We start from the raw sequence: 18,747 nt of genomic DNA, 5'->3' as shown, positions 1-18,747 counted from the left end.
GGAACCTTTGACAGCCTGGTGACACATTGAGACTGCTGAGATTGCTGGAGGTTAAGTTCTTGAGCTTTTTATCTTAGGGATTAGTAGGACATTAAAAATTTATTATGAATGCTAGATACGCATAATACTGTACCTTATCGTAAGGACTTTAATGTTTAATGATTTTTTTGGTCCATGGTAATTTATGAACTAGACTTTTAAGGCTATACGTATCACTATCAGGGAAATACACATATACATGTCACAAGTATTTACAATTAAGAAAACATGTTCTTCCAATTTTCTAAACAGGGAAAAAGAAGTTGAATTTGTAGGAAAAATGAGCTGTCAATATTACTGCTGAATGTTGACTGTAAACAAAATGCATGAAATTAATTACATCACTAGTAAATGTAATTAATTTTAAATCTGTATACACAGTATCCTCACAAGTACTCTGCAATTAAAAACCATGAGCCAAATTGGATTAGCAAGTGCTTTTGTATAAGTTTTACTTAAATTTAAGGTGAACTTTGTGTAATGACAGAAGACAAAATTTGGTCTTGTATCATTGTCAGCAAGTGAGGGGAGTTAAAAGAAAGTATTTTATCCTTCTTCTTAATGCCAAAAAAGACAAAAGGATTCCACATGTCCTGTAATCGTATTATTTGAATTTGGAAGCACATGAAATGATTCAAGATGTTTAGTTAGATGTTTAGCAGTGTGTCAGTGCTAGTTCAGTCCTGTGGGAAAATACAACACTATTGAATCAGTCAAACTGCAGGAGGCTGATGTTTCTGTTTATCTGCATTTATATGAACAGCTTCCCTTTGCCAGAGCCTGGTGACTGGCTCTTATCCTTTCTGGTTCCCTTCATGGCTTGTAGTTTTCCTGCTTGGCCTGATTTTTTCTGGTTAAGCGTCTAGGGCGAATGTCATTTCATAGAGTTGTAACAGTAAGGAATTTAGGAGCTTGTCCTTGGTCAAGGAAAAAATGTTATCTGCTCCAAAATCTGAATTTTAATATTTTACATATCAAAGTTAGAATGAACCATTTATGATTCATAAATTCAAGTTGATTCTATTTTTGCATTTGGTTATCTTAAAGGTATTGTACACTTTTTATTGTTCTCTGTAGATGAGAAAGTGAAGTCAAAAAGTGTATTTTAACATGCCTTATATTCTTTCAATTGCAATAGCCTTGCAGGTGTAGCATCACAAAAAATATTGGACACAACTTCAGAGATTATTTGGTTCCTAATCTCAAAGGCGAGTCAGTGTGAGAAAAACCCTTATCTGTTTCTTTGTGTTCTTGTTGTCAGAAGAACATACATAAAAAAACCAAAACCAAAACAATCCTAGATAAAATACAAATAAAATCAGATCACTCTCCATAGCAAAATAATTTTTTTTTTTTTCTAATTTGGACACTTGTTACAAATTTTATATTTAATCTAAATTAAGTCTTTTTTAAAAGCTGCAAAACTATTCAATCTACATCCAGGAATTCACAAACTTTAAAAGCCTAAAATATCAAGCTATATAGTTACATGACAAAATGGATTATGATTTTGACTGGCTCCTAAATGGTAGTGATCTACCATTTACTTATTAGACTTTTTTTGTAAAGCAACGATTTCACTGACCATGCAAAGTAACCTTTTATTATAATTTCAAAGCCATAGCTATATAACTTTTAAATATAAAATACAGTGCATTAATATCTTATCCTATAATTTCATAGTATAGTTGAAGATACCAGCAAGACTATAGCTCTTACCTTCCAATTTCATTCCAACACTTAGACATTTTTGAAATCGACAGTAAGGACATCGTTTTCGCTGTGTTTTGTCAATCTGGCAATTCTGATTTTCTATACATGTGTACCTTTTGTTATTCTGGACTGTTCGCTTAAAGAATCCCTGTATGATAGACACAAAAATTAGCCTGTTTTGCTTGAACGTGAGTTTCAGCATTTTATGGAAATCATTGTAAGATAATTTTCAGATAAATTTCAGATGCCATTCAAGCACTTACAAAGTTACATAGTTTACTTAAAGTTAGTCAGCTGAACCCAGGAGAAAGCCACCAGATTCCAGAGGACATTTTCTTGTGTTAGTACTATGTTTTATAGACTTGATGTCAAAGCTTGGTGAGACTTTAGGGAGGCTGTAGCCTTCTGTGCTTCTAACACCAGTGGCAGAAATAGTGACACTGACTGCTTCCTTTTGTATTCTTTAATCATTGCAGAATTATTAAAGTCTTCCTTTTAAAGTAGTTTTACATGAAATAAGCAGGAATGTTGTTGCGAAGATAAGAAAAGTACAGAGTACCTCTGGCTATCTTACTTCCTAGTGGGGCATGCTGGAGGCATAGTAAGTGCTTGTCATTCACTTCTCGTTGCTTATTTTTTTAGTAAAAATATAGTGGACTAAGTTAATTTTTCCATGCAACTAAGTGTTTTAAATGGTATTATTCTGGCAAAGGAGCTTCACTTACAGTGCACTGCTTAAATAACAGTAAAAAAACCTTCAAAAAATTTTACATGAAAAATCTAACTTGTCATAAATTCACAATTACTTAAACCTTATAGCACAACAGAATAACACAGGTATATTCATCTTTCTATATGTTAATTGGTTACTTGACTTTGTGTGTCAAGTGAACTCTGAAAGTTACAGTTTGCATGAAAAAAAGTGCATGGTCATTATAATCACATAAATCTACATTGCAATATTGAAGGATGAAAATAAAAATCTTAAGAAAGCTGCATTAGATTTTGCAAAGCTAATCTGCATTAAGGATAATCTTCCTACTTTATCCTCTAGAAAAAGTAATATAAATCAACTAAAACAAATATTTAGCACAGTTAGCAATGAAAGTTGTTCTAGATACATCATGACAGCAAAATTCTAAAAAACAATGACAAAACTACAATGCAAAATACTCCAAGTTGTTTGCATTTGTGCAGATCTCTCTCTCAAAGAGACTTCTACATCCTAAAGCTTTTTGATGGTTAATTATTTTATGTGAATGTATTAAGAAACATATAAAAAAACCCCAAAATATTATACATCTGGTTTATTTAATGATAATTTTTTTCTGCTTATATTTGAAACATTTTTGCTGTACTTGTGTTTTTATGTAGTAATTAGCACAGAACCTTGCAGCTTTCACAGGTGAGAAGTCCATAATGGTACCCAGACACTTTGTCTCCACAGACTGGACACAGCTCTTCAAGGTCTTCATCGTAAGAGTAATTCACCATTTTAAACTGAGACACTGGGAGAAAGGAGAAATAGCATATTCAATTAGAATTTACATTACTAACTCAAATAATCCGCAACTTTCTCATCTAGAGAGGAAACTTACTTAAGCACACCACTGAAAATAGGGAGAAAAAAAGTTTTATTTAAAAAGACAAATTGCATGAAGACATGCAACTTCCCATCATCATCAAATCTGCATGGTACTTAGCAAGTGTAATAAAACGCATGAGCTTCTATGTTTTAATTTTCTAAATGTTTATACTTATAGATCACCTTTAGCCTAGTCCTTATTTTATGGAATCACAAACTTAAAGAATTAATTTAATCCGAAAATGATCAGGGGCAAGCTTTAAAAAAGCTGAACGAAATATTGTCACTTCTATATTGAAAGTAATTATTTTCCCTTAAAGTTTTCTTTCAGTATCAGTCCGCAAATTTTTACCTAGACTAAACCCGTATCTCACAGACCCAGCACTTTTGCACCGTGCGAAATCCAAGTTAGTTACCCGAAAAACCACTTAAAACGACGCCCTCCGCGCCTCCCAAGCCCGTCGTGTCGGGCAGACCGCCACCCCTGCGGGCCAGGGAGAGCGCTGCGTGCCGGCACCCCCGGCTGTCGCATCCGGCAGCTCCGGGGCCACGGGGGAGACGCTTTTCAGCTGTACCCGTGTCGGCAGAGGGACACGAACCGGGACCGCCGTGCTCGGGGATACGCTCAAGGGTCTGCCCGGCCGGCAGACCCGGCGTCCCCCGCTACCGGGGCTGGCGTGAAACCTGCACGCCGGGGCCGCCTGAAGTTTCTGCCGCTCGGGGAAAAGGCGGGGAGGAGCCGGTGGTCAGGAGAGAACGGGGTGCTAAAATATGCGGAATGAAAGCACGGAGCGTGCCCATTCGAGCGGGGCTCCCCCCACAAGGAGCGCAGTCAGCCGCTCCGGTTACTCCTAAGAAGAAACCCTGCTGCTCAGTGCAGGGCCGGTTTCCTTCCCGTTTAGCCCTGCCGCTAAACCTCCGACCTGTTCGGCAAGCACTGTGGCGGCGAAGGACTCCGGAACATGGCGAGACGCGTTGGGCATCGCCGCTGGACTGCTTAGGATGTTGCCTCTTTGTCTTTAACTGTGCGGCTGCCACCGTTCGGGGGCACCGGGGCGGTCAGACTCCGCCCGAAGCCCCCGGCCCGGCCGCCCGGCTTACCAAGGCCAGGGGTTTCACGCCAGCGCTCGAGGGAGCTCCCGGGGAGCGCGGGGGCATTATCCCGCCGTCACACTGCCGCCGAAACGTTTCCTGAGCCACCTCGGCACGGCTGGGGATCGCCGCCTGTCAGCGGCGTGGGGCGGACACGGGGCGGCCGCAGGCGGAGGAGGAGGAGGGCCCGGCCCTCCCCTCTGCTCCCGCGGTCGCGGCTCCGGTGTCCGGCGCTGGGACGAAGTTTCCCTCCCCGTAGGAGAACGTGGGAAAGCAGGGGTTTTCCGAGCACCGCGCCCTTGCACGGAACCTCCTCCACAGGAGACGAACGGGGCTGTCGGGTCACCCCCAGCACCTCCAAAGCCCCCGGCCCACCATGCCCTACTTCCCAGGAGGCTCCCTAGAGGAGAGGAGATAATTTCTAAAGAGCAGCCGGGATGGGAGTTTCTTCCCCGGGAAAGTCGCGCCGGGCGTGGCGGGCAAACCGGGCTGCCGGCTCCAAGGCAGGGAGCCGACACTCGGCGGGGTCTGCACCGCCTCTCTCCCCGCACCACGCCGGCCCCGAGTGAGGAACCGAGAACAGTTCGGTCCCGCCACCCCACATAAACGTTTCCAGCACCATCCCAGCTCGGACTTCATCTCTCTGCCTTCCTGGGTACCCCGCAAATGCGCCAGGGAGTCAGAGCTCTCTCCTACGAAGTTTCGCGACACCGCCGCTGCCACCTGCACGGTACCTGTGGGCGCCACACCCGTGGGACAGAGCCCTCGGGTCCCGTTTCGGGACGGTGTGTGACGCGCGGGGTGCTCGCCAGAACTTCCACACGTAACTTCACCTGCCATAAACGTCGAGGCAGTTTTGCGTGGAACGGGGATTAGACCAAGATCCCCTGGATCTGCAGCGGGGCCAGGCAGCGTCCGACGGGACGCCTGCACCCCCGGGTACGCTTGCGCCGGGCGGATGCTTGGCGGCTCCTCGGCCCCGTTCGCACCTTCTGAGCAGGGCCTTGTCACCTCGGCCCTGGCACCCCGGCCCCCGGTGTCCTCTCGAGCCACCCTGAAAGCTGGCCCGCGAAGGCAAGAGCTCGACGGGGCGTGGAGCGGGCGGTGACGGGGCAGGTCGCAAGCAAATGCCGCAAACTTTTTTGGTAGGACGAAGGGCGCTTTGCCGAGGGAAACCCGAGCGTGAGCGGAGGGGGATCGCCCTGCGTCTTCCCCCCTTACCTTGCATGTTTTCCGGCATCTGCCCCTGTTCCCCATTCGACCGGGCGAGTCCGAGGGCCTCCGTTTCCACTTTGGGTAGCATGACAAGGCGGCTGCGGGCCGGGCTGGGGGCTCCGTGTCCGTCCGCGACACCAGCACCTGGACACGGCAGCACAGATTTAGCTGGAGCAAGGGGCGCTCGGCGGCTGCTGCCTCTTCCCCCTCTTCCTGTTTTTCCCTCCCTCTGCTCCACGCCAGCCCTTGCCCAGCTGCAGCGGGAGCACCGAGCGGCCCCGGCCGCCGGGAGGAGCCGCCGGGTGCGCGCGGCTAGGGGAGCCGCGGAGCGGTAGTCGGGCAGCAGGCGGCGGGGAGCGGAGGAGAGAGAAGGTGGAGGAGGAAGACCGGGGGTGCCGGGGAGGAAGGAGAAACCCCGGGAGCCCGCAGCAGCTCCGCCCGGGGTTCAGCACGGCGGCAGCCCGGCTCCCCGATCCATGCGTAGCGGCACAGTGCACAGGAGCACTCTGCCGCCGCTGGTGCTGCTGGACAGGGTTCCCACCCCCGTCCCCCTCCTCCTCCTCCTCCTTCCCCTCCCCCTCCTCCTCCCCCTTTTCCCCCTGGTACGAATGCGGAGGTGCCGAGTCGGGACCTCTAGCCCCGGACCCGCGGGGAGGCGCTCCCGGAGTCCGGGGGCTGCAGGGAGCGAGGTCTCTGGCGAAGGGGGGCCCCGACACCGTCGCCGCAGCCAATAAGGCAGAGGCGGGATGAGCAACACCCCCAGCGCGCACACACGCACAGAGCACACACAGTGGCCCAGCGCAGTCACCCCCTACTCGGTTCTTAAACGGGGCTGCGGTGTGAGGGTCTGGGCTGCTGCCTCCCCTCCCTGCCCCAGCGGAGCCCGACGGGCCACAAGCCTCGCCAAGCCGGGCTACGTCTGCACTGCCTTCAGCGGCCGTGCCTCTTTGCCAGTGGGCAGCCACGCTCAGTCTCTCTTGGGGCCGGTGGGGCAATGCCTCAGCCCGGCCAGAAGCGGCTGCGGAGACCCCGGACCTCGCCTTCCCTCTGGGCGGGCGGGGGTGGACAGCGGAAACCCCTGTCCTTGCAGCCGCGTTACCTCCGCGCAGCCCTGGAGTCTGAAACAAGCAAGCGGGAACAGCGTTGGAGCTCGCTGTACCTACTCAGGCTTTTTGGGTATCCATTTCATAAACTTCTTGGGAAATCTCTCAGTGCCAGTTGCATCGTTTGCACAAAAGCCAAAGCCCTGACAGAGCCATCGCTTGAGCTCCTATTCCCCGGCTTACAGTGCAGCAAGCAGCACTATTTTCCAAAATTGTCCCAAAGAACTCGTTTCTCGCAAGTGTGTGCCTCAGCTGCGAGAGCCGAGCGGTCCCGCGGCGCAGCGTTGCGGGGGCTCCGGGGGCAACTGGGTGCCGGCAGCCCGGCGAGTGGGGCCGGAGGTCTGCCTGCCTTCGTTGGCCTTTCCGCCTCTTTCTCCGGCAGGGTCCGGGGGGTTTCACACCGCTCCTACCACGCCGCGTAGGTTTGGTGGTGTGGGATGAGCGATATATTTGCACCTTGGAAAGCATCCGAGCCTCTTGTCCGAGCGCTCGGTTTCCCGTACTCCCCTGACTCTTTAATATATAGTATAAAATGTTGTATATATTAAGAGCTGAAAATGTTAGGAGGTGAAAACTGCTTCCTATGGAAAGTGGGGCACGGAAGTGTTGCATCGCGGAGTATTGCATTTCCCATCGTCTGGGAGAGCGATAGTGAAAACTGGCGGTAGCTGGAACTTATTCAGCAGTGCTGATGATCGCAGGTGAGCCCGCGCTGAGACAAGCGCTCCACATGCAGAAAGCGGACTCGGCTGTGCTCTTAAACTTTTTGCATCCGGTAGCTGGGAGACCTTTGCTAACTCAACGCAGATTCCTAGCCAACCCAACACCAGCACCGCCGGAGTAAAAAGTTTTTTCCCTTCTCTGTGCAGCGTTTGATATTTGGGGGATGGATCCAACGCTCAGAGAGGCCCGGACCTCTCTGTCTCCTTCCATTCTCACCTTTCGCCATTCCCCTTCGGGCAGGAGCGCTAGCGGGCGAACGATTCCACCACGTTATTTCTCAAGTTATGATTTCACAATTAAACAGGTCGTCTGCGAATAGGTTTTAGGACAGCAATATGGCAAGATGCGGGAGTGAGAAGGTCGATGGCTAAGACGGGTTGACTGGAAACCATCTAGAGAGAATGACCCCGTTTCTAGGCAGAAGTAGCTCGGGGTGAGACCCTGTCTCGGCCCTTGGGAAGTTATTCCCAGGTGCATTAGTTACAAACAATCCCTCTGTAAAACGCCACCATGTAGCATCGCCTTGCGCTGAGCCCAGGCGGCTCAACATTGGTGGCGACAAGAGCACAGCACCGATTCCTCTCCCTCCCCGGGCCGCCCGCTGTGAGGGCTGCGGACCGGGGGTCTCCGCGGCGCGGCGGGACCGCGGCCCTCCGGCCTTGTGAGCCTGCGGCCGGGCCGCCCGGGCCCGACGGGCGGCCAGAGCGCTTCGGGGGCGGCTCGCACACGAGCGGCGCCTGCTCGCAGCCCTTCCCCGCAGGAGAAGAATCGTCAGAGCACAGCTCCAAGCGCATTTACAGCAGATCATCAGGACACCTGCGGACCTGGGTCCTCCAGCCCGCTGGGCTTCATCGGAGACAACCGGTCCCTTCCCTCCTGCTCGCCGCCGAGTGGGTCACGGCGCTTGGCGACGCCCCGACGGGCGCTCCGTGCTGCCACTCTCGTTACTGTTGCTCCGGGAAGGCAGCCGCGTTTTGGGGAAAAGCCGGGAAAGGAAACACCGCATCCGGACAGGGCAGGCGAAACCAGCCCGAGCGCTGCCGGGGTGAGGCGGGCTGCGGCCCCCGCTGGCACCTCCGCCAAGTGCCCCAGCAGGCGGCTGGCCCGAGCAGGGCCGGCTCTCCCTGGACAACACTCCCCCGCGGGCACGGCCCTAGCACCGGCCCCCCAGGCTCTTCACTCCTACTCGGGGGCTTAATGTCATTCTGCCAGGGTATTGTTTGGATTGAGTTCCGAGTGTACATGGCAAAGTCACTCTGCAAGCTATCGCTGTGGATGAAAATACTTTGGAGTGGTTATTACATATCCACATTTCTCCGAAGTAGCAGTTTAGGGCAGTACATATTACAAATGATACCTGGTCTCTTGTGGCTACATGTAATTTAACATGGAGTTCTAGCTCTCATGATTGCCTTGAGCAACCTTAATTACCCTTCTAGTCTCTTCTCCATTCCTTACCAAGTTCTCCAAACTTTTTCTTTTTTTTTTTTTTTTTTAATGCGATTTCTCTCCTGAGTTTGCCTGTCTTGTTCTGACTTTGCCTGAAGGTCTTGATTGACGTGTGTAATTATAATTATAAAAGATGATGGCTCGGGGAGCTTCCAGCAGCCTTGATTAGTATAAGAGCAAGACCTGGAATACTTTATACTTCCCTATTTAAATGTATGTACATTTACATTAAAAAAAACCCCTCACTCTCTAATGTTAAATAATCTGAAGCTTTTCCATCTCTGTTTCCAGGGTAGAGGCTTCTGTGTGATGATATTTCAAGGCAAGCTCCAATTGCTTACAGCTTCCAAGAAGCTACAGAACCTGAGCAAATTTCAAAGACTTTTTCCCTAAGCAGAGATATTTCCAACTTGGAGTGGTCTGCTTGATGAGAAACAAATAGCATGCTCTCTTCGAGCTTTGTGTTGGAAGGTGTCTCGGAGAAGGTTTGATTTACCTTCCCAGCAAAGCAGCGAAAGTGCGTTTTGTTGGTGGGGTTGGGGTGGGGTGGGGCGGGGAGGGGGGAAGGTAGGTGTTGAAGAAAAACTTCCCAGAAGCAAATGAGCGGAGGACTGAAACTCTTCCACTGGGAAATCGAAATCCAAAACCGATCAAAAAGACATAAATGGAAGTATTTAAGGAGAGAAATCCGCATCCTGTCTCCCTTTCTCTCCCGCTGAACATTCCCGTTTCCCACCAGCGCGGACCCACTCTGAGCCATCAGTCAATGAAAGCAGTGACTTCAGCCAGGCTCGGGGAGGGAGTCAGCATCACGCATCCTGTCCTCGGCACAGCCTCGGGCACAGGCTGTCACTGCCACGGGCACGCAGTGGCGCTGCCCCGGGAAGCGCCCCGGAGAAGGCAGCGTGCGGCAGGCACGGGATCCCTGTGCAGCTGGGAAAGTTCAGAACGCGATTTTGCTGCTTGACCTCACACACCTGTCACGCCCAGTTTTACGAGATTATTTACACCAGGAAAAATATAGTCAATATAGCTCTATTTCCTCTCCTCTCCTCTTCTCTTGTCATATTCAGATCACCTCTACAGTACAAAGGACAGAGTACCTCGAAACCTTCCAAACTCCGTAGCCAATGGTCTTCTCTCATCATTTTGCCGAGGCGATATGGCATTCAATTCCTAGGGATTCATTAAATAGAGATTGCTAGTGCCTCCAACTCAGGCTTTGGGAAAGAAACTGTCCCCTCTAGAAGAAAAAACAAAACAACAAACAACCCAGAACAAAAATCCCTAATTTACAAAATTAATCTACCCCAAACACAAAAATACACTCCCCCTCATTTTTTTTTGTTTGTTTGGGGTTTTTTGTTTGGTTTGTTTTTGATCCACTGTCAGCAAAACAGAGTGGATGCCTCAGACTGAAAGTAGTAAGGTTTTGTAGTAAAACGCACGCCACAGAGGATCACGTCTGTGTTTGTTGCCTTTCTTTCATGCTACTAATCATTCATTTTTGCTTTACGGAGACGTCGTTCCTCTCTGGTCCGGCATAGAGAAGAGAGCCAGTTCCAAACGGTCAGTTATTGACCGAGGGGCTGTTTTTCAAGCTCGGCCAAACTCCTGCTGCCCGCCGGAATGCACTGCTCTGTAATGAGCACCTGGCAGCAGCGTGATGCAGAATGACAAGAGACTCCGGAGAGAGGAGTGAGCAGGGCCAAGTGGGTGGTAAAGCATCGCTCTGATTGTCTTTCTTTTATTGGTAAGTGAGTCATCAGTGAGGTGTCGTAACTGCGTCCCGCCGCCGATTGCTCCGTCCCGTCCGGGTCGGGGCGCGGGGCCGTGCCCCGTGAGCACTGCCCGCTCGGGGTGCGCTCCCTCCGGCGGGGCGGCCCCCACGCGTGTGGGCAGGGGCGGCCGGGCACGTCTTGCTGCAAGGCAGCTTTCCGAGCGACTTTCTGCTGAACTAACTGCAAGGCGCGGAGGGGCTAAAGCATGCCTGGGCGCCTCTGGGGACGTCAGGGCTTCCCTGGATCGCTCCCACCAGCAGCAAACGGGAGTCTTTTTCCTTCAGCCCTTAAAAAGATCCAGTTTTACAAGCAGGTACTCTGTTAGAAATTTCCCCCTCCCCTTCCGGCCCCGAAATTACATGAATTCTGTATGGAAAACGCCTTCTAGTTCTGCACTGCCTGGACCTGTTGCCGCTAATGGTGCGACGGAGACCCGCGCTCTCTCTGCTCGCTGCTGTCTGCCGCGGGGGCCGCGGCTTCCCCCGCAGCCGGAGGCGGGGAGGCGGATCCAGCAGCGGGGCTCCTTTCCGTGCCCGCCCGCCCAGGAGCGGAGCCGCTGCCCGCGGCGGACGAGGCGCTGCCCGGAGCATCCCGACGCTCCCCTCCGCCGCCATCCCATCGCCCCCTCCCAGCACTGATAATTACTTTCTGACGAGGCTACTTTGTTTCTGTCTCTGCTGCCCTTTTGGAGCCGAGTGTGGAACGTCTAGTTAAGAAGCTAGAGCTTAGTCTGGAAATAGAACCCCAAATATATTTGTATATACAACAAGGCTCCTGTCAGGGCTGAGTGCCGGTCTCTGTATCATAAGAGATAATTGATTTCTATCCTGCACAGACAGGCTTAAAAATGAAATTTCTTTTGCTGAGGCAACTGACCTTGATATGCTGGTGGAAAAAAGAGATGGTTTAGGTCTGCTTTTTCCCTCCCCTCATGTTTCAAAGCTTGGAAAACTTTATTTAAAAATAATTTTTATAGCTGATTTTTATAATGAAAAAAGTTCAAGCCCGTACATATCTATCTGTCCCAAGATTTATCCACACATAATGTAAAATCACGAACTATGAGAAGATAAACCAGGCATAGTTTACCCTGAGAAATCTTGATAAGGATTCTGTACATATGCATGTCTGTTCATTGCACATAAGAATGTATTAATATGTATTAATATATAAGGTTGCATATATATAATATATATATGTACTCATGTAATATATGAGTAAACTCTAGATATTAATAATGATCTGTCATGAGAAGTTTTAGTGGGTTTCCCCACAAGACAGACACATACAACTCCTCCTGCAGACAATTCTTCATTTTCACCATATATATATATATAAGACAAGTTTGAGAGCTGACCTTTAAATTACCCACAAAGACAAGTAGCTTAAGGCATTTTGTCAGTAGTGGAGATCTCCCTCAGAAGACCACAGGCATAATCTTTCCTTTGCCTCATGTATTTTGGTATTGAAAATCAGACAAACAGAAAAAATTAGACGTAAATGTAAATACTGCCCCTTTTGTAGGAAGCTCATTTGCAGTATAAGCAAATGAAGATATGAAAAGTGGGAAGAAAATTGATAAATGTAAAGAGTAACAGCAAAAGTCGACTGATATAAGAAAATAACCTATGGCATGTCTTACAGCCCTCACACAGCTCAAACTGTTCACTTCTGTGAAAGTTTTGCCTGCATAAATGCTGGCCAAAATCCTGATCCAAACTTTTAAAGATAGCATATGCTGTCTTTGTTAATCATATTAAAGTGCTACTATTCCTTTTATTACTAAACATAAAAACTAACTTCACCAAACTCATGAGCCCCGATTTTAATACTGTTAATTGCCTGAGGACATTCTACAAGCTGAAAAATGTCACAGTTGAAAACTACAAGTAGATTATTCTTCCTCTTATATAACCATTTTTTTTGTTAATTAAATAGTTATTTCTGTTAAATAATCATAGCTAATGCTTATAAAAATTGCATTGTGTCCCTGATGACACTAAGACAAGAGGCTGATTACAGGAAAAATAAAACTAGTCAGGTATCTTTGTATTGCTTCAGAATCTGATAGAAGAAAAAAAATCATGGCACTTCCATAAAAATATTTATAAGTTCGTGTGGTGTTCATTCATCTGGAAGATAGGATGTACTATTAAGGTTTTGTGAATTCTAGTTGCCTCTTTGATCATATGACTATAAACCTAAAAGCAGGTGTCAACAACCGGTAGTGCCCATTCACACTCCAGCTCCAGGCTGGTTGTGTTTGCTCTCCAAGGGAGAGATCCACTGCTATTTAAATCAGTGGAGTCTGATTTGCATTCATGGGAGCTGGAAGATGCCCTCCTTGCTGGGAGGAAGCTGTGACATGCCAGTGGTTTATAACAAAAACTAACTTATTGCCAGATGGGGGAATGCACAGAGTGCACCCAGCAAAGCAGGTGCTCTCTGACGAGGACAACTCAGCCTCTGTGGTGGGAAGCAGCAAGTGTCCCTGGCCTGAGGGGCTGCTGGGCTGAGCTGCAGAGGCTGTGACAGCCTCTCACAAGCCCACCCACTCTGCCTTGGTTAGAAAGAAAAAAGTGAAGGAGATGCCAGGCGGGACTGGACAAAAGCAAAAATTTAGGGGTAGGATTTACTCTTATGAGCACATGACCCTGCTGCTGACTGTACTTATACCCTGGGAGGACAGCTTTTTCTCCTAAAAAATCACTCCCCAGTGCAAATAAGAACAGAATGTGGCTCCTTCCTATTTGGTTCCCCCAGCTGCAAGCAGAGGCCGTCAGGTTGATGCAGGTTCCAATTAACCCTTTCAGGTATGTGGTGATAGTTCACAAGGCTGAGTTAGGTGAGGTTTTCAGGGAGCTTACCATGGGCTCTGGCTATGCAGTGTCACAGAGGGACAGAATCCTTCCCCTGACTCAGAGTACAGAGGATTTTGGAAAGTTTCACAAGACTTAGGCCTGCTTATTTCTGGACCATGCTTTGTGAATCTGTCTTGGTATATTTGTGACACAGCACAAGTATAAGTGGTATGGTGACAAAAGTCTCTGCTACTCTCTGTAGCAATCTGCTTTCTCATATCCACCTGATTTTGGGAACCAAGACCTGCCAGTCTTCTGAACCACGAAAATGGCATTTAATTGGTCTAAATATCCCAGGTGAGTGTCTTCTTTTCCCCTTCTCCTAGGGTTTTATCCTTTCACCTTAAGAAACCTAATCTATTCAGATACATGAGATGAATAGTTTTTTTACTGTTTCTCAGGAGAGGGATCCAGAGGGTTCCTCTGTGGCAAACAGAAGGAGTAACAGTTAAAGACCTGGGGGGCAAGCTGGACTTGCCAGTTTTTTCCATATATTTCTGGGGGCAGAGCTGTGCAGAGGAGCACCCCATACCTGTAGAGAAGCATGGAGACTCTGATGGGACATCTGGCTGAAACATGGTTGGGTCCAAGATGGGAGTCCTTCCTTGGGAGAAGCAGCAGCTCCACCCAGAAGATAAAGATCAGTTTGTTTGAGGCTATTTCCTGCAGCTGGTGCTGCACCCTCCATCATCATGGTCCCAAAGCTTCCCTGGATGGCAAGGTGCCCACATCACACCCAGCATCAGGGTGAACTGTGATGACGCACTTCGGGGCAAGAGGAGGAAAGCGTGCCCTGATTCCAGTTGTGGGCCAAAGATCCCTTCTTTCATCCCTGCCAGGAACTGCTGTGCTGAGCCACAACCTTGCAAAACCCTGGGCTGTGGAATTTGCAGCGCTGCTGTGCTGACTTATGAAGCACCTTTTTCTCCATGAAGGAGAGGTTTCCCTTGGTAAGCCTTCTGCAGCCCTGCTTGGCCCCAGTTTCAGCCTGGGGACAGCCTGGTGTGGCAGGGGATGTTCGCCCTGGAAAAGACACCTTGCTCCAGGTGTGTGATGAGAGACAGAACTGCCTGAGACAGGAAATGTGTGGAGAAGGGCAGGGAGGTGGTGGGGACATGCACCCACTGGGACTCAGCCACAGCCTGGGACAGCCTAGGACAAGCTGGGACAGCTGGCTGTGCAATGCCCTTTGTGCCTGCAAGCCAGGGCAACCGGTGCCTGATGGCTTTCTGAAAGGGAGCGGGTGCTGTTTCCATATGCTACTGAAGGTATTCACTTCTTTTCTGCTCTGAAGTCTTAACTGACTTCTGTATTATCCAGCCCACTCCCACTGAATGACATACCTTAATTTTTAGCTGTAAGAAAGAATCTGCATTTGACAGAAACTACAGTATTACTGAAAAGACACAAAACCATTCCTGAGGTTTTCTTCAATATGAATTATCAGGCCAGAAGCAATTCAAATCTAATTTTTGCAAATGTTTCTACATGCACACACACAATTTCACAGTTATTATCAATTGTAATAGATAAATATACTGTTAATTATCAAATAATAAATATTTAATAATTGCATCTCTAGAGAAAATTATTACTCTCTGGATCATCATCTGTTTTCTTATATTTTTATGGTATTGTAAAATTGTTTCTAGCCTAAATATACGTGCAAATTAGTCATGGGCTCACCCAATTTTAGTGATTTTTTTCAGTTTGGATACCCACAAATCTAATATAATTATACAGAATCTTCAAAACAGTTAGAAAACTGTTACTTACCAGCAGATGTAAGTCCATGTTTTATAGATTCTTGTATGATGGCTGCGTGGGAACCAGAAGACATTATTAGGTGTAAATATACCGTATCCTTGGGTACAAGGGGTACAGCATTGAGTACAGGAGAGGTGCAGCCTGTAAACTTTTCTGGCCTTGAGACCCAGGCTATGATAGCCTTAAGTGAAAGTCAGCGTGATGAACAACAACAACAAAAAAATTATCCAAGAATTCAGAAAGTAACGAGCATGTCTTTGAGTGGACTCTGTACTTTTTCCAGCATTAGTGACCTGCTGTAAACCATATATCCCATTTCATGATAGTCTCTAATCAGAAGAATTGCAACTTGTGATAGGTTTGGCACCATCACGTGATTTAGTACAGCTTGATAAGAGACCCTGTTATAAAGTGACAGCAAAAGAGATAAGAACTGTTGGCAGATAATGGCAGAGAAATGATTAACCTAGAGTGGAGAGGCGCTGTGAAGCCCAGAGAGGGGAAGGTTGTAAAGTTGTGGGGTCATAAGATCATACTGAGTGGATGAAAAGCCATACCAACATGAGCGTAATGTCTATAAACTCAGACTTGTGACCTGTCTTCTTGATGCCATCACCTCTTTGCACAGTGGACAGCAAGCATGGTTGTTTTGGCTTCTGTAAACACTCTTTGGATGGCAAAACAATCAAGCACTAATTCCTTAAGGGAGGCTTCTGAATGTGCTGGGGATTCTACGTTCTGACTAACAGCACCAGCAAATCTCTGCTGATAGTTTGTCAGACAAAACCATTTTATTGCCCCAGTCCTCAGGCTGGAGAGTAGCTCCAGGTTGTAGCCATTTAGTTGAAAGCCTATACTACTTTCTCGCTAAAGAGCTTTACAACATGGTTAAACATTGATATCCCAGGATTATGATACGTAGAGTATTGCATTCACCTCTAAGGCTGTGAAGCACAAACCCTACCCACAGCATGTCAAATGGCTGTCAAGTGTTTGGTTTTAAACAATTTTTTTGCAAAAATGGGCAGCTATGAAGATGACTGGGTGATGTTTCAGCTCAGCTGTGAGTGGGTCAGGTACGGCTTTCACCCTGTCCAGAGGAAGGGCAGGGGCACACCAGCTCCCAACCTGAGCACAGTGTGCCTCAGTCTGCAGTGCCACTGACAGTCTCTGCAGCTCCAGCCCAATAGATTAAGTCTGCATACTCTTTGTGAGATCAGATCCAAGCCTGAATAATCAGATGATATTTTATATTTCCGGTCTTTTGAAAAGAAGAATAGAGTGAAGCTGTTCCACTGTGGGCTAGGTTTGAAGCCTCTTGAAGTCAGAGTTTTTTTTCTCTTTAAACTTGCAGAGGGCTGTAAAGCAGCACATGCCTTTTTATATACTTTGTCATGCTGATACAGTCATACGGTGGCAAACAGATTACTTCATGCACAAAATGAACTGCTTCTGTTGGCTAGGATGAGAGTTTGAGAGCTGGTTTGAAAATGGGGCAGGTGTGGCAAACCAAGCAGTGACTGGACCTTACAGCCAGGAAACCTGCATTATCACTTGGTCTGTGCAGTACTGCACTCCTCTAGAGGCCCTGTTAGGAAGGAGGACAGGCTGTAGAGGGAAGGTCTGATTTTCCAAAGTAGGGAGGACAGGCTGTAGAGGGAAGGTCTGATTTCCCAAATTTTTATCTTCCTATTTGTCACTGGAAGAAATTAATTTACAAATCTGGTTTAACAGGTACTGTGAGTATTTTTTAAGGGTCGCTGATATTTTTTATCTGTTTAGACTGAGTGAAAGCTGGAAGCCAGCTTTTAAAACAGATTTAATATAAACCTAAGTAATTGGACTCTGTCTCTTTTAATTCATTTGGTTATCAAATAGATTTTCAACTGTATTCATAAAAAGTGGAAAGAAACATTTATTCCATCAGAAAAGGCATGTCTTTGGGGGCTGGGGATAAAATAAATGAGAAATGCTGCAAATGATACTGTGGTTAGGAACTTTCCATTGTATCATCAGAGACATTGCTGGAGCACTGTTGGCCTATCTTCAATAGTTTCTATAAAGGAACCTGCCATATGTGGGGGAGAGAGATATTAAATCATAGGAAATATAAAGAAACTTCACGCATTTGGCTTCAGACATTGTAATTCCTTTCCTTTTTTGCATCAGTATCAAATGTCAGGGTCACTGAAAAATGTCCTATTTTTCCCTTTCTGATACTTTGTCTCCACGGACAGAGGAATGTATGCCAGGTGCATAACCAGACAGTCTTTCTTTGCCTTTCTTTTTACCTAGTCCAGTGAGGGGAAAAGGAACTCCTAGGGAAACTCCAGGACAACCTATACCAGCCTGTGGTCCAGCAGCACGATGTGTTTAGCACTTGGACTTGGAGTCCAAGTGAAACAAATTCAAAATGAGGTGTACGAGTTGTGCCACTGAAGTACCTGAGTTCATGGCTGATTAGTTTGCTTGATCAGGAATTTGAAACTGTAACTTCTCACGAGTAAGTCCCTGGTAAGGTAGCCTCTGACCTCACTCAGAACAGCTTTTCATAACTGTGGTTGGAGCATCATAGACTCATCTTGTATTTATTTGGTTTTCAGTACTCCTCCCTGCCTTTCTTTCCTTTCTCTCTATTCATCCTGAGAAGGTGAGATGAGTTAATTTTGTCATTTCAAACATGCTTTTCTGTCTCAGATCTTCCAGGAAGATAATTAATTGATAAACTTCTAATTTTTTGTTTAGCCAATTCTTGCATGATGAAATTGTCCCTTGCTTGTCCCTCTGACAAATGTCCCTCAAAGAAACTGTTTCTGATTTCAAAAGCTTGGCAACAATCCCTCTTTGACTCACAAATCAAATTATTTTGCAACCATCTACCACAAAAATGGAGTGAAAAGGAGTTTCTACTCTCGTGGGCATTTCCATAGGTGGCATTTCATTTGGGCACATAAGAATATTACAAAATGAGCTTCAAAAATGGACTGACTAAAATGAAAAATGACCTTTTCAAAGAGCTTTAATCCCTGACTTGTGCGTCTTGGTGTAAATTTAGTGAGCTCAGTCACGATTTTGTAATTTTCCTGTAACATTTTGGATATCGCTTATCTGAATTCAGCATGTTCCTTATCATTTTCCTATGCCATCTCAATGTATTGTTGTTTTATTATCCATACAACTCAGAAAAGCTATGTGCTCAGCACAGCATACATCAAACGAGGGAAATGATCCTCATTCTACTGAAGGTTCAGGGCAAACATGGCATTGATCCTGGCATGGTGCCCTCCAGGCATGAGCTCTCTGTCCCGAGAGTAGTCCAGTTGGTTTCAGCTGGAGCGTTGTATAGGTGGAAAGAGATTTGCAAACTCTGTTCTTTGATCTAGAAATCACTCCTTTAAAACTTTTCTCTATTTCAGTCA

General features: G+C 47.1%; 1 protein-coding gene and 1 long non-coding RNA gene across 12 annotated transcripts in view; one reads left to right on the top strand and one right to left on the bottom strand.

Moving 5' to 3' along the window:
* Positions 1 to 15,682, bottom strand: part of NR5A2 (nuclear receptor subfamily 5 group A member 2) — a 91,305-nt gene extending 75,623 nt beyond the window's left edge. The window contains exons 1-5 of one of the 7 annotated variants that reach the window (XM_058842458.1): positions 15,338 to 15,682; positions 10,023 to 10,095; positions 5,651 to 5,788; positions 3,142 to 3,260; positions 1,759 to 1,900 (exon numbers count right to left, since the gene is read on the bottom strand). In XM_058842458.1, coding sequence (XP_058698441.1) covers positions 1,759 to 1,900; positions 3,142 to 3,260; positions 5,651 to 5,788; positions 10,023 to 10,095; positions 15,338 to 15,355 — 490 coding nt within the window. In that variant the 5' untranslated portion in view covers positions 15,356 to 15,682. Of the gene's footprint in view, positions 1 to 1,758; positions 1,901 to 3,141; positions 3,261 to 4,438; positions 4,576 to 5,650; positions 5,789 to 10,022; positions 10,163 to 15,337 lie in introns of those variants that run through there. The other 6 variants (XM_058842456.1, XM_058842453.1, XM_058842454.1 and 3 more) reach the window with 6 other exon arrangements.
* Positions 14,189 to 18,747, top strand: part of LOC131580817 (uncharacterized) — a 101,715-nt gene continuing 97,156 nt past the window's right edge. For all 5 annotated transcript variants that reach the window (XR_009277967.1, XR_009277965.1, XR_009277963.1 and 2 more), the window contains exon 1: positions 14,189 to 14,511. This is a non-coding gene — a long non-coding RNA (uncharacterized LOC131580817). The remainder of the gene's footprint in view (positions 14,512 to 18,747) is intronic.

The sequence above is a fragment of the Poecile atricapillus genome, chromosome 7, assembly GCF_030490865.1.
Source record: "Poecile atricapillus isolate bPoeAtr1 chromosome 7, bPoeAtr1.hap1, whole genome shotgun sequence".
In the NCBI taxonomy this organism is placed as follows: Eukaryota; Metazoa; Chordata; class Aves; order Passeriformes; family Paridae; genus Poecile; species Poecile atricapillus.
The sequence above is the reverse complement of the archived record's forward strand: the minus strand, read 5'-3'. Positions and strand labels throughout refer to the sequence as shown.